At 40.7% G+C, this 15,303-nt stretch overlaps 1 protein-coding gene across 6 annotated transcripts in view; it reads right to left on the bottom strand.

The window, feature by feature from the left end:
* The window catches only part of LOC149226774 (alpha,alpha-trehalose-phosphate synthase [UDP-forming] 1-like), a 281,795-nt gene extending 267,239 nt beyond the window's left edge, over positions 1-14,556 (bottom strand). For all 6 annotated transcript variants that reach the window (XM_089377600.1, XM_089377598.1, XM_089377596.1 and 3 more), the window contains exon 1: positions 13,803-14,556. In XM_089377600.1, coding sequence (XP_089233726.1) covers positions 13,803-14,168 — 366 coding nt within the window. In that variant the 5' untranslated portion in view covers positions 14,169-14,556. The remainder of the gene's footprint in view (positions 1-13,802) is intronic.
* Between the last annotated feature and the right edge of the window lie 747 nt (positions 14,557-15,303).

A 15,303-nucleotide genomic window follows, 5' to 3' on the forward strand; every position in this document is an offset into this window, starting at 1 on the left:
CCTGAATTCCTGAAAAATTGTTAAGTCTGCTGGATTTTGAGTGACATCTAAAATTCTACTTTCTCCATATGAAATCCAATGAGGTCAAAACCACTCTCAAACATCCTGAGTCATTTCATGGTAATGTTAAAAATTTAAGTAAAAGGATGAAAATGAAAGATAAAGGAGAATGTCACTTTCACTTTTAAGAATTTAACATTACCATGAATAGAATAGCATTAGTAGGGAAATATGGTCAAATACTACGTTTTCCCTGTCATAAATCATTGTTTACAAGCAAATTAAGGGAGGGACACATAGCCCATTTTGAGGGGGGACGCCCAGGGGTCCCCCTTTTGGGGAGTCGCGTCCCCCACACTGGTGAAACGTCCCCCCTTGCATCTCCCCGCGTCTCCCCAAAAGGGGGACGTGGAGAAACATTTCCCCAGATGTCCCCCCGTCCCAGGTGCATGGGGTGCGAGGGGTGCGCACACTCGACCCTGGGGGACGCATCCCCGTGGAACACTAGTCCTAACACATTGTGAGTGGAAGACAAGCATGTACACATTTTTGAACTTGAAAAACAAGCAAACATAAAGAAAGAAGAAAACTTTCGTTTTGCAACAATGCTTGCTATGTACAAATCCTCCAATGCTTGAGTGATAGGATCGTGTGATTCCAATGAAGGATGCAAAAATTGTGAGATAGATTGATTTTCAATGTGAACAACAGAGTGATGAGGAGCCTGGAAAGATTCAACACATTTATGATCCGAAGTGGAACTAACCTCAAGGCTATGAGAACCTGACATAACCATCAACTCGAGCTAAAGTGCCTCGACAGCTTGAGGAGTTTCCAATTCATCAGAAGATGGATCATCAAAGACCAGTGGCTTAGAAAGATCAACAGTGGACAAATCAGAATTGTGATTAGATGAATGAATGAAAAGATCACGACAGCCACAATCAGAAAGTTCAAGATGATGGATAGAGGCATCCTCATGATCTGACGAATCATATAGAGGGGATGATGAAAAACGAGAAATTTCACCCTCTATGTTTCCGAAAAGGTAAGATGAGAGATTGGGCAAATTCAGGAAGAGAGATTTGTCATCTCGCATTCAAATGAAAAACTGGCATTCCATGTGTTTTGTGAATGATCGAAATTAGAAACATCCGAAAATGAATTTTCACAAGATGGACCAGAAATGACAAAATCGTGGAAGATGTCAGGATAAAGCGGACAAGGTACGATCAGAAGGAGGTCATCCTTCACTGCAGATTCTTGTTCAGATTCCCACACATACTCATCAAAAATGATATCGTAGGTTGGTTGTTCAACACCAACTCCATCCAGAACTTGATCCTCGTGAACAAATGAACACAACAAACCAAAATCCGGAGGATCAAAGGGACCGAAGGATGGAGGATGAGGAGATAGCACTTCAACACAACCATCGGAGTAACAGTCCAAATCTGCACAGAAATTTTGAGCAGGTGGGGTAGGAGGAGATGGTGATAAATCAACATGTGGATTCTCAAATTCTCCCACCCCGACCTGCGGATCTAGAGCTGTTTGATGGGAAGGGGACGGAGGGTCACTTTGGACAGCAGCCTTGTCCGTCTCAGATTTAGAAACTCTAACACTGAGGTATGTTGGGAGAGATTTGAAAGATTCTAACTCATGTGGATTCTCAGAAACATGAACAAGATATTGAAATATTTCATCCAAGTATTCCCAGTCAATGTCATCGTCGGGAAATTCAAAACAGTAATGTAGAAAACAATCATGAAAATCTTGAAGAGATTCGTCAGGTGATTTTCGATATTTTAAAATTTTGCTATTAAGGGCTTTACGATCATAAAGAACGAAAGCATAGCATGATTCACTAAAAAACTGCTCAAAAGAGTGTATAGAGGTTGCCAGCAATGTGTGACACCATTGCTTTGCGCACCCTTCAAACGTGAGAGCAAACAACCCACAAGCAATATCGTCAGAAGGAATCATGCCTATCACAGAAACCAGCAAAAGTCGTTGCGTGCCTGAGCAAGATTATTCCACCATCGCTATTAAACTTAATTCTAGAGAAGTCATTTAAAATGCTCACCGGCACTTCAAAATATGCAGAGTTAGAAAAACATGTCAGAGTTTTGATTGGAGAAGAAGTCATGAAATATGTGCAGAAATTCAAAACAGACTTAAAAGGCTCAGCTTGTCCTTTAGCCCTCCTTCTAGCACCAAAAATGTTGACGGTGCTGGACCCGCCAACATTTAGGGGATCTCCCCTATAGGAAGTCCCAACTAGACCTCACACCGTTTGGAGTAGGACTCCTAGCAGTGGGTGGTAATGTAATGCCTTAATCGCGATAGCGCACAGAGGAAAGTATGATAACTTTGGGTGAGAGCAAGTGTGTGACCCTGCAGAGAGTCAAGTGCGATGCATGAAGGTTCTAACACACGGAGGGGAAAAGGAAGTGCGCCCCTTAGAAGCCTGTAATAGTACGCAACTTGAAAGGAACACACGAGCGAAATGACATCACAAGCTAAAATGCAGAATAGTCCACAAGTTAAAGTGATGAGTTAATCCAACAACACGCATTCAACAAGATTCGTACAAATGCATACAAAGTAGTTCATAAGCATATGTGTAAGTTAAATAACATACATTGCCAATACAACAAGAATAGTCCTACTATATTAACAACATATGCATGAAAGCGTGTTGGCTCTGATTTTATTATTATAAGTGAAAGTTCCATCCATACATACACCATTGACGACCACTAGCCCCAATAGTGGAACATTATAGTCAAGAACACATGCTCCTCCAAAGAAGTATACTCGCTCTACGTTATGGAGAAGCCAAGGCTCTTCACAATACTCCCAAGCCTTCTTTAAGCCTAAGCCTAGCCAAAAGCTTGGCTCCCAAAAGCCTGTTCTATGAGTTATGAGGTTCTATTTATAACAAAGGGTGAAGTGACACTTGACATTCCCCTTTGTGACCCTTTGACTTCCCTCATGACTCTTCAACTTCTTCACTAAATGACACATCACATTACATGATGACTTTTCATATTCCAATATTGACACTTGAAATTTCACTTACAAATAATATTACATTTTCCACATGTACCCATATAAGACAAAATAGGCTAGAGACAGCCTAACAAGACACAACACTATGATTCTAGAGTTTGGGGAAAGTCCAGCTCAGCAACCTCCACTTGTTGCTTCTCGGTCACATATCGGTGCCAAGCTTGGTACTATGTGATGGTGTCCCCAAATTGTTTGACGGTGTCTTTCTAAAAGCAAACTCTAGCCTCCATGGCATCTGGGTATATGGTCTTGGAACCTGTGTCCAACTCGTTCTGAAGCATGAGCAGCATGGTCTTGACCTTGACAGGACCACTGATGTACTTTTGCATGTTGTGTGTGTTCAGCTCCAAGTCTTCCCTGGTGGCTTCTCATCTTAGCTACTCCAAGTACTCATCGATCTCCAGCCAGACTTGGTTCTTGGGTTTAGCATCGGTGAGGGAACCGATTGATGGGATCTAGTGTTTTCTCACCAAGACATCCAAGCTACTATACAATTGCACATATGAGGCTTGTGTGTTGCCGATGAATGAGGCGAGCTGCTCGTTGTTCTGAATCAACATTTGGACCTTCGCTTTCTCCAGCTCTGCCTGTGGCTTCATCTTCTTTGCTAAGTCGAGCGGGGCCCCTTTGTACCGCATTGTCCACTCTTGTACATGGGTGATGGCAGCATGTATGTTCTTGAGAGTTTGAACAAACTCTTTGCTCCGCTGTTGTAGGCCATGCAAACGGACAACTTTATGCACGGTGACAAATCCATCATAGAGCTTCTGCATGGTATCACCAAGTGTTGATACTTCAACAAGTATCGTTGTCCTCATCTCCCCCAATGCGAAAACTGCATTCTACATTGATGCTCGGAGTTGTTCTGCCTCTTGCCTGGTAGCCTGCAAGTTCTTTGCCAGTTGCTCATTCTCAGTCGTCAGATACTGAACATTTGAGCTTGTTGCTCCTGCATAGGCCAAGTTGGCTTGGGCAATGGCAATTGGATGCTTCCTGGTGTCCGACACTATCACCCTTTCCTTGATGAATGCAGGTGATGTGTGATCATTCGGAAAGTGCTTCCTCCGTGCTTGTACAATCCTCTTCTAGAACTCATCAAATGATAGATTGTACACATCCATGACCAGATCATCATCAAGGAGAACAACATCTCCTTGCTCGCTCGAGGTTGGTTCTGATACTGGAGTTGGTGGAGACTTAGGGATAACCTGTGGTTCTCTCGGCATCAGGTCAATGTCTTCACGCTACAACCCCTGTTCCAACTCCATGTCTGTCACTTCAATCAACTGCTTAATCTGTTGAGAAAGCTCCTGATCCTACATTTGTTCACCCTCTTCCTCAGCTGCTAGTTGTTCTGGCTCATCAACCTGTATTGGCAATGTTTCCTCTATCATCGCGCCTTGCCTTTGTTCTTCTTCCTGCTTCTACTTCTCTTCTTTTTCTCTCCTCCTCAACTCTTGTTCTTCCTTCAGCTTCTTCTCTGTCTCCTGCAACTTCAATTCTGCTTCCTGCAACCTCTGCTTTTCTCTCTTCCTCCACTTTGCTCTCTTCATCTGTTGTTCCCTCTTTGCTTCCATGACCAAAGCTGCCTTTGCTATAATAGGATCTGCCATCATTTTGCAGCTTTTCTCTCCCTCTGGATCATCAGCAATCTTCCTCTTTCCCTTGTCCTGCATTGGATTGTTGCCTTTTGCTACTGTTGATGTTGCTTCCGGAGTTGTTGTTATCTGTAGAGAAACCTTCCAAGTTCTTGCTATACTGACCGACTCATGGAGTTTGCAGGGAAGGATTGCGCAGTTTTGCTTGACCGAGGTGACTGACTGATTGTGGGAACTACGCAGTCCCAGCAGTCAGTGTGGGAGCTTGATGACTGGAACTGCGCAGTACGCAGTTCAGCCTGGGCCAAGGCTTGGGAGAGACTACGCATTACGTAGTCTCAGTGACCAAGCTGGGAGGCTGGCTCCTAGAACTGTGCAATGCGCAGTTGGATCCAACCCATGCTATGCTCTACGCAATTCCGGAAGCCAAGCCAGAGGCTTGAGTCTCCAGATTGCTCAATGCAAGTTGTGTTGTTAAGACACATACATGGCAAACACAAAGTGTAAATGATAAACATGAGTGTGTCTCTATTATTAACAATGATATACATTTATAGTACATTCACATGACCTTTGGTTTCGTATTCCAAGGTCTCTTGGACTTCCTTAGACTATTCAGCTTCCACACCAACCCTTAGAGGATTAGGTGTCCAACATTCCCCCCCTTAATCCGAAGGGTTATGTATGAGTCCAAGAAGAGAGCTGTAATACAAAATGTGCAAAAATGCATGGCAGCACTACGCTGAATGTGCTCTCTAAAATGTTGGTATAAGGGAGGTGGTTTAAGGATGACCACCAACACTGGAACGCTTAGTGCAGTTCCCAGAACTCTTCCAAGTCTGGCATGAAGCTCAGGTCTTCTGCTAGAGGAAGTGCTCCTGATGTTTTGAAGAGGGAAACCTTCAACCATGAAAGGGAGGTCTCACCCCGCATAAAAGGGAGAACCTCAACCTGAAAAGGGAGGTCTCAACCTATGATGGTTTAAGGATGACCAACAATTCTGGAATGCTTAATGCAATTCCTGGAACTCTTCCAAAACTAGCAAGAAGTTGAAGTCTTCTGCGAGAGGAAGTGTCCCCAATTATTTGAAGAGGCGTCACCAACTGAAGGCATGCTCAGGGGCATCTTTGTTTCAAGCTACAACTCTGAATCTCGTATGGCAGGTTGTGGCTCAAGCTCACTTGATGTGGCTTTGAAGCTTGTAGATGACCATCATTTCCCCCCCTGTCAAATACAAGGTGAGATGATGGAGAAAACTCAACTGCAAGACTGTTCAATACTCTAGAACAAGTTCGGACATATGACTGAAATATCTTCTTGGCTGTTGATGCCCATTGCCAAGAAGCGATCCATCCAAGATGAATCTTTGTTCTTGCAGGAGGTTTGTTTCTGAAGCATCTGTTTGAAGAATGATTGGTTTTATGACAATGCTTACATGGATGAAGATCAAAACAGTGATCTTTCATATGGCCAACTCTATCACTGTGTTGGCATTTCACAATCTGTTGATGTCGCTGTGGAAGAAGGGCAGAATCTAGAACAGATGAAGGTGAACTGTCATGAAGAAATCCAACACTCTGAAACTGGATGGGCTTTGAGTAATCTGGAATATGAAAGGACACCTCCTTATCATATCCAAGACCTGTTCTATGCTTGTTGTGAACAAGCTCTTCCCAGGGTCTGATGACCGACTTGGGAAGTGCAGACTGAATTTTTGCATCTGCATGTACAACTGCTGCTTCATTGGGTACTAAATCTGAATGAACTTCAACAATATTGACTCGTTGTTGATGGGTGGTTGTCTCAATGTTCTAAACAAAAACAGGTTCAGAATGATGTCTATTTTGATGTAGCTCTTCTTGCTAGAATTGAGATTCGAGCTGCAAAAAATCAATTTTCTCATGTGCATTTTGCAGACAAATTTTAATATCAAAAAGTGTATGAAACCTAATTTTTACCATTCCATCAACAGTGGAATGAATTAGGATATTTAACAACTCTAATGTATCATCAATTCTAGCCATTGTCTCAGCAAAGAAATGAAGGCTCAACAATCCTAGTGGAGACTGTAGCAAGGCTAGACAAACCCCAACTATTGAAGATTTCAAAAAATGAAGAATATCAATTGTGCATCAAACCATCATTGAATATATAATGCAGGCATAAATGTCTCTTGAATCATTTAGTGATGCCACCCATAGAATTTCCTTCTTCAGTCCTATGCATGAAATAGTTTGGATATCTCGAGTAGTGCGAGATTCACTGCTTTAGTTGATAACTTCAGTTTATTGCATGGAGCAGAAATTACAATGAAGAAATACAACAGAGCTTCTTGTGTAGGAAATCCGACTGCGCTTTGTTTCTTCCCATGAAGTAATTCACATCCCCTCTCAAAAGCCTTTGACCAAGCCTTCTCAACAACTGTAGAGATTAAATTATATGTTTTGATTTGGGTCAACACAAAGTCGAATTTAGAAGAGTCAAGAGTAGCTTGACTCAGCCTGCAAACCCAAATGTATTGTTTGTTAGCTGGCAGAGCCTGTCATGGCTTCAGAAAATAATTAGACTGCAGTTTGTAATCATCCAGACTTCAATGAGCTTTCATGAGACTTCTCAGCTGGCTTGAAGTGGCTTCCCTTTCTTGAGAAATCATTAATGCTTGTACTGAAAAGAATAGGTGTGTATTCCTAACCAAAGCCCTCAAAAAGTTAGAGCATTGGTCATTCATCAAATTGCTTATTGAATCTTAATGCATGAACAATATTCTTTACAACTGTAGCCAAGCTTGCCTTGTGGATAACAGAAAATCTTATGGGCTGCAAGTTGCAACCATGCAGATCCAACTTCAAATTACTGGTGCCTGAAAAATGAACAGCTTACATCCAAATGGGAAGCTAACTATTTCTATAATCGCTAACATGCTGTCACACGAGTTTTTATACAAAACTCAATCTTGCAAGCTTGTCTAAATTTAACACAACCAGAGATTTGCACCCAATATACCATGGACAGAAGCTGCAACTAAAACTATGGTTGATACATCCTCAGAGCTTTGGATACTTGACGACGGCAAAATGGACAACATGCTACAGCAGAACAAAGACTCGACGAGGATTGTAGTTCAGGATTTCTTTTGCCTTTGTCCTGGACAACAACACAAGAGCATCCAACCGGCCTCCGAGCTTTTCCCTCTTACAGAAGTTGAGGAGATGAAACGTCGGGCAGTTAAGACTTACCTTCAAAGAATTGGAGACTAAATCAACACTTATGCTTTCAAATTCTTCAACGTTGCATTGAAAACATAATTTCAAACACACGTTCTAGCATTGGTTCAATATAACACCAACTATTTCCCGCGCCAATACGCACAACACCTATCCAACGTACGATAAGAATTGAGGATACCCATATTATTCAATCACACAATAATACAACAGTGAATCGCCACAACAACCAGGGAGTAGGTGATATGGAAACAAAATCACTGGATTTTCAACGCATTTGATAAAACGTATTCAAAGGGGGCCGGTTTCACTTTTGAGAAGGAGTTCTTCCCATGTTTCTCTGTAAATTACGCGGAATACAGAATTGATTAAACTTCTCTTACCATGATGTTGCAGTCCTATCACCATCACCTTCGCGGGACTCGATCCACCGACCTCCTGCGCCTTCCTTCTGACTTCCGCGACTTCTCTTTGTATTCTCAGAGACTTCCAATCTGCGTGAATGGCACTGTAGGTGGTATCGTAGGTGGTATCGGATACATTTATAGATTAACGCAGTGACTGTGCATAATTTTGAGGGAACCACAGTTTTGATATATGAATACACAACACAGTGGTATAGGATGGTCAACGGTGATATATGAGGAGGCACCAAACACAACCGATAACGGTGTGGACAACTTTCACGCAGAGATTTGGGATGTAGATATTAGGTTCATCGCTCAGAGAGTGGAGTATGGGAGCAGCGACAGTTTAAGAAATAAAACGCACCGCAGTGTGAGGGAGCGTTCAACGTGACACTGGAATGTGATAGTGTTATATGGAGGCAGCGTGGTATCACACAGTGCGGGATTCAATACAAGAGTTACAGGAGTACCAGAGAGAAACACTGAGCGACAGAGAATTCCACTGACCAAAATGACCAGACGTTTTGTATTCCTTGACCAATGCATGCCCAAGATACATTCAACCAGCGCTCAAAAAGACCAGGAGACTAGGGTAATTTGTAGACTGTTAAATCTGCAAATTCGCCAAAGAAACGCTCTATTCACCATAAAGAACCTCCCTTTTTTTCTTTTTCTATTTTTGAATAGAAGGTAAATGGTCACAGAACAGTGCGCACAAAAATGACAGGTGTGTTTCTGCAAGACGATGTAATTGTGCAGGGAACGTTTCTTAGAGCTGCTACAAAACTGGGTAGAGATCGCAGCTACAACTTGGCTGACAACATATTCATGAAATGCAAGACTGACATGCACAGAGGCCACAACTAGTGGCTCAAATTTGAGCAAGGCAGAAATTCGCCTATAGCTCTGATACCGTGTTAAGACACATACATGGCAAACACAAAGTGTAAATGATAAACATGAGTGTGTCTCTATTATTGACAATGATATACATTTATAGTACATTTACATGACCTTTGGTTTCGTATTCCAAGGTCTCTTGGACTTCCTTAGACTATTCAGCTTCCACACCAACCCTTAGAGGATTAGGGTCCAACATGTGCAAAATGAAATCCGAGCAAGGGAATTCAAATCTGCCCAAGGGGAGTGTGAAAAACAAGCGGATCTGAAAGATGGAGTGCAGTTGAGTGCAGATCTGACTAAATTTTGATGCATGCATGTGAAACAAGTGCAGCAATTGATTAAACTGAAGGAAAACGAAGCATGTGAGGAGAGTCACCGCAATGGCGACCGTTGGTGCAAAAACAGGAAAACTCATGTGACACTTGGGAAAGGCAATCTATAACTTGAAACAACACTTCTACAAGCTAAAACAAGTTAAAACACCAACAGTCATGTAGAGAAACAAGTGAAACAACACTCACACAAGCTAAACAAAAAAAGCGGCAAAAGACGACAAAAGCAAAACTCACCCAAAAAAACGACAACAATCACACCGAAGGCTCCTTGATCTCCTCAGGAATGCTAGAGGTCTAAGATAGAGTGTGCAAACAAGCGCTAGCAACGTCGATTAAATAGATTTGGTCAAGTTAGTGTTTATGACATGCATGCCTAAAATCAAGGAAAAAACGACACTACGCAGAAGTTTCTAAAAATAACGCAAGTGTCTCCTTCAAGATACTAAAAATGGATCCATGTTTTTAGGAATGCTCTTTTGCTTTTTTTGCTCCTTTTTTTTCCGGAAAACTGCCATGCATTGCCCGTAAAGATTGCGTTGTTCTAGGAAGGACAGGGCAACTCTCTGACTCATGCACTGTGCAATTTCTGAGCACAATGAGGTTTGCGCAGTTTCTGGGCTCAGTGCTGGATTGCCCCTCCATAACTGTGCATTTCCAGAGCTCAAGGCTCACTAGCAGTCAGGACTGCGCAATTCCCAACAGCAAGGCCAGTTGCCCCCAAGAATTGCGCAGTTTTCTGAGGCAAGCCCAGAATTGTTGTTTGACCAAGTCAAGAGATCGGCTTGTGGGTTAGAAAATCAACTAAGTGAACAAACACAAGCCAAAATAAAAAAGGATAAGTCTCAGTTGAAGCATGGATACCTTCAAAACTAGAGACTAACTCGCTCTAACTGAACTACAACTGCCACCTCGTTCTGTAATCAAATTGATGAAGACTCCTATTTAACTGAAGCTCCAACTCTACGAATGTTAACTTGATGAGTATTCCAGTAAACTGGAAATAACTCATCTTGACTGAAGTCTAACTCATGAGGACAATTCGAGGCCTTCACTAGCTAAGGCACAAGCCAGAAGACCTTGCTCGCTACATTTTCAACAAAGGAAAGGACTAAACTTTCTTTACTACCTTGTTGGATCATATTTTAAGATTTGCTCATGGTCTAATCAGGTTATATAGACTATCAAGTTAAGATATTTTGGCTAACCTTCAATTATGGCCAGGTACCAGCCCACTTTTTGGGTAGTTGAGGCTCTTAATGAGCTGACCTATGGATAGTAGTGGGTAGTTACACCATTATGATATTTTATTGTAATTTAGAGTAAGGTCAGCCTAGCCTTCTCCTTGGGGCTAGCACCTTAACCCTAGTAGGAGTGGTATAAATACACCACATCCTCATTTGTAACATCAATCACATTCAAGTGAAATTAATCATTCTCTTGCCTAAAAGAACCTACACCAATTTGCTCTGCTTGTGTTGCATTCTCTTGAAGTCTTTTGTGGCTCTGGTATTTTCAGTTTGTTTATTGGATTAGAGTTTGTTGGAGAATTCATTCTAGATCCTCTACATTTTACACACCAAAGCAAAAATATTTATTAGGCTGCCTTATTAGTCTTATCAAAAATATTTGTGTACATTTGATAATCTTATAATAATGCTTAGAGCAAGAACAAGAAATAGTTGCAAAATAATGGAGATTCGAGAAAGTAATATCTATGATCGCACTGGACAAAATGATAAAAAGTAGTTCCTTCACAAGCTCCTGATTGGGACCTTGCGAAAACAATGACAGTAATACTCCTGCCAAAGGTCCTTCGTGATCCTCTGTGGCCCTTCATGGCCTTAAGAAAATAACAACAATAATACCCCTGCCAGTCCACCTCGCCATGGCTTAATGCTTTTTCTTGTCGCCACACATTCATTTTATAAGTAGGTTGAGTAGACTGTTTACTCATTGCGATTAGGACATTTCCTTGGCTTCCCATTTGTTGAAAACTGTTGAAGATTTCTTCAAAGCTTTATGAAGAACCCATTTCTACAATTTGGTTCAGTGTGAGCTGTTTCCAAATCACAATTACTTTCGGAGCAGACTGCTTTATGATCACAATTTGCTCTATTGTAGACTGTTTCCAAATCTTGGAGCACAACTATCAAAAATTGATAAGCAGCCAGAGCAGACTTCCCAAGCCACATTGAGAACATGGGTGCCTAATAAAAGCATGAAATTAAGTTTGAACCACGAGCTTTGCCAGCTCAAAATCAATAATGTATAGGGGAATACTTGTTACCACCATTGCACCCACTTTTTAATTTCACCATGATTGTAAGTTTTTCCAACTAAATGATGTTAAAAATGGAAAACAAGAAAAATGCATGCAGAGGGGACTACTTGCTGCCACCATTGCACCCACATTTTAATTTTTCCATGACTGGAAGTTTGCCCATCTAAACCATATTCAAAAGTTTGCCCATCTAAACAATATTCAAAATGCAAAACAAGAAAACTAAATGCACACAGATGGGAATACATACTGCCACCATTGAACCCACTTATGATTGGAAGTATTCCCAACTAAATCATGTTCAAAATGGAAAACAAGAAAACTTATATGCACACGGAGGAAAACACTTGTTGCCACCATTGCACCCACTTTTGAATTTCAGCATTATTAGAAGCTAAAATTAAATGCACTCGGAGGGGAATATTGGCCGATACCATTTTTCACCCACTTTTTAATTTTTCCATGATTGTAAATTTGCCCAACTAAATCGTGTTAAAACAAAAGACAAAAACTTAAATGCCCACAGAGAGGAATACTTGTTGCCACCATTGCACCCACATAATTTGGCCATTGTCAGTTTGCCCGGCTGGATCATGTTCAAAATGGTTGCTGGCACCATTGCACCCACTTTTTTATGTCGTCGTTATTGGAAGTTTGCCCAGCTGAATCATGTTCAAAATGGAGAAAATGAAACCTTAAATGCACACAGGGGAATACTTGTTGCCACCATTGCACCCACTTTTTAATTTTGCCATGATTGTAAGTTTGCCCAGCTAAATCATGTTCAAAATGGAAAACAAGTCAGAGGGGAATACTTACCTGCACCATAGCACCCACTACTTTTAATTTCGCCATGATTGGATGCTTGCCCAACTAAATCACGTTCAAAATATACAACGAGAAAATCTAAATGCACACAGAGGGGAAACTTTGCTGCCACCAAAGCACCCACTTTTTAACTTGGCCATAATTATAATTTTGCCCACCTAGATCATGTTCAAAATGGAAAACCTGCTACCACTATTGCACCCACTATGTAAATTTACCCAACTAAATCATATTCAAAATGGAAAACAAGATAAGAGGGGAATACCACCATTGCATCTACTTCTTAATTTCGCTACGATTGGAAGTCTGCCCAACTAAATCATGTTCAAATTAGAAAACAAGAAAACTTAAATGCAAAGGGGAGAATCTTTGCTGCCACCACTGCACCCACTTTTTAATTTGGTCATCAGTTTGCCCAGCTGGATCATATTCAAAATGGAAAACAAGACAGAGGAGAATAATTGCTGCCAGCATTGCACCCCGCTTTTAATTTCAACATGATTGTGAGTTTGCCAACTGTATCATTTTCAAAGTGGAGAACAAGAAAACTTAAATGCACACATATGGGAATACTCGCTGCCACTATTGGGCCAACTTTTTAATTCCACCATGATAGTAAGATTGCCCAACCAAATCATGCTCTGAATGGAAAACAAGACAAAGGGGAATACTTTCTGCCACCACTGCACCGGCTTTTTAGTTTCGTCATGAATGGAATTTTGCCCAACTAAATTAGGTTCAAAATAGAATACAAGAAATCTTAAATACACATACAAGGGAATATCAATACTTGCTGCTGCCATTGCCCCCACTTTTTAGTTTCGCCATGATTGTAAGTTTCATGTTCAAAATGGAAAACGAGACGGGATATTTGCTGCCACCATTGCAACCACATTTTAATTTCGCTATGATTGTAAGTTTGCGCCTAAATCATGTTCTATGTGGAAACCAAGAAAAACTTCCATGCACACAATCTCAGGGCACAGACAATGCTGTAGCCATCATCTTCTACGAACAATCTCCAGGACTGTGAGATGGATAATGAAATTTACCGTTTTTCAAAGATTTCAGTAAGGGGGCATTTCTTGAAAATTATGAAGCAGAAGACATAAAATAGAAAAGGAAAAGCAACAAGAAGAAGAACAGCTTACCTTCTCTGCCAAAGCTTTAGCAAGAGCGACTTGGCCAGTTTCATCAGGCACATTGACACCAGCCCATCCTATCCATCGGGTCTCGATCTGCTTTATGCCCAAGAGGGCGCTGACGAGGCCTCCCGCATTGAGCTCGAGGGACCATGAATGGATGCCCGTTCTCGTGGCAGAGATGGGCAGTCTGTTGGCCACCACCAGCAGGCGATGCTTGGCAGCTCTTCCTCCTCCTTCTGCTGCCGTTGCCCCTGATTTGGGTCGCATCTGTCGCTCTCGGCCGCGTCTCTCCCCTTTGCTTCTGCAACTCTTCGAAGAGGAAGGGCTTGCCCCCTTCTTTCTACTATCACCATTAACATGGCCACAAGACATCCTCTTCCACTTCTAGTTCTTCCTCGTCAACCCACTTCACTCCACTGCACTGCAGTGTAAATGTCTCTCCCCTTCCCTTCCATATACATCCATATGCATCCCAGCGACATATGCATCCATATGCATCCCCACGACTGTATTTAACGGTTTGCTATAAAATTTGTTGCCGCAAAGTTAAATTTTCCGATCATGTTTTACAGTAAGATGATTGATGACCAGCGATTCGACAGTCAAATTCCATCAGTCTCATTTGAACTGGTCATTTATCGATGAAATTTTTGATGATTTCCAGTTATTTTTCATTAAAACAGAGAGTAAACCCATGTACTTCCCCTGGTTTCAGGGAGTAATCTCAAGGCCCATTAAGCAGATACAAATTCATTTATGAAAGAAATGGGGATGACGTATTTATGTGGTAAAAGTAATTTCACCACGCATTAAATATCTCTGACTGTATAAATGGGTATCGCGTGATCATTTCGTTATAGAAGTAATTCTAAAACATAATAACTATATATATTCCATATTTTAATGGATATTCTTGAAGCCAGCGGGATGATATTGGCAATTGCCAATAAAGGTGAATCGCCCTTTTTGTATTTATCTTTAAATATTTTATATTTAAAAAGTAATTTGAAAAGTGAATTAAGAATAAGTAAAAATAGTTTTAATTTTAATATATTTTTTCTTAAAACCAATCAGAGTTTCGAGCAAGTTTGGTTAATTAGTTAAATATATATATATCATTTTTAGTGAAGGAAAAATGGAATTTTTTTAATTAACACATTTTTGAAATAAAATGATTTAAACCTATTTTATATATATATAAATTAATTGTGATATGTATTAGTGTGTTAGAGAGTGTTAATTCATTTTTGGATTTAAAAGAATAATTTTATTAATGGAAAATTACCATTTTGATAAAAAAAAATTTATTGAATTTTAGTGATGATAAATTAGAAAATGTCAAAAATATAAAATGTTTAGCTTTATTTTTTTTAAAGAACATTTTTAAGAAAGATACCTTATGTTTTAGTAACTATTTCTCGTAGTGATGATAATGATCACGATAATGATCACCATCCACTATAACCAACATTAATATATAAAACCTTAAAAAAAAAAGAATTAATTG

This window comes from Pinus tabuliformis, chromosome J (assembly GCF_031772625.1).
Source record: "Pinus tabuliformis cultivar Carrire ecotype Pingquan chromosome J, CPIR1, whole genome shotgun sequence".
In the NCBI taxonomy this organism is placed as follows: domain Eukaryota; kingdom Viridiplantae; phylum Streptophyta; class Pinopsida; order Pinales; family Pinaceae; genus Pinus; species Pinus tabuliformis.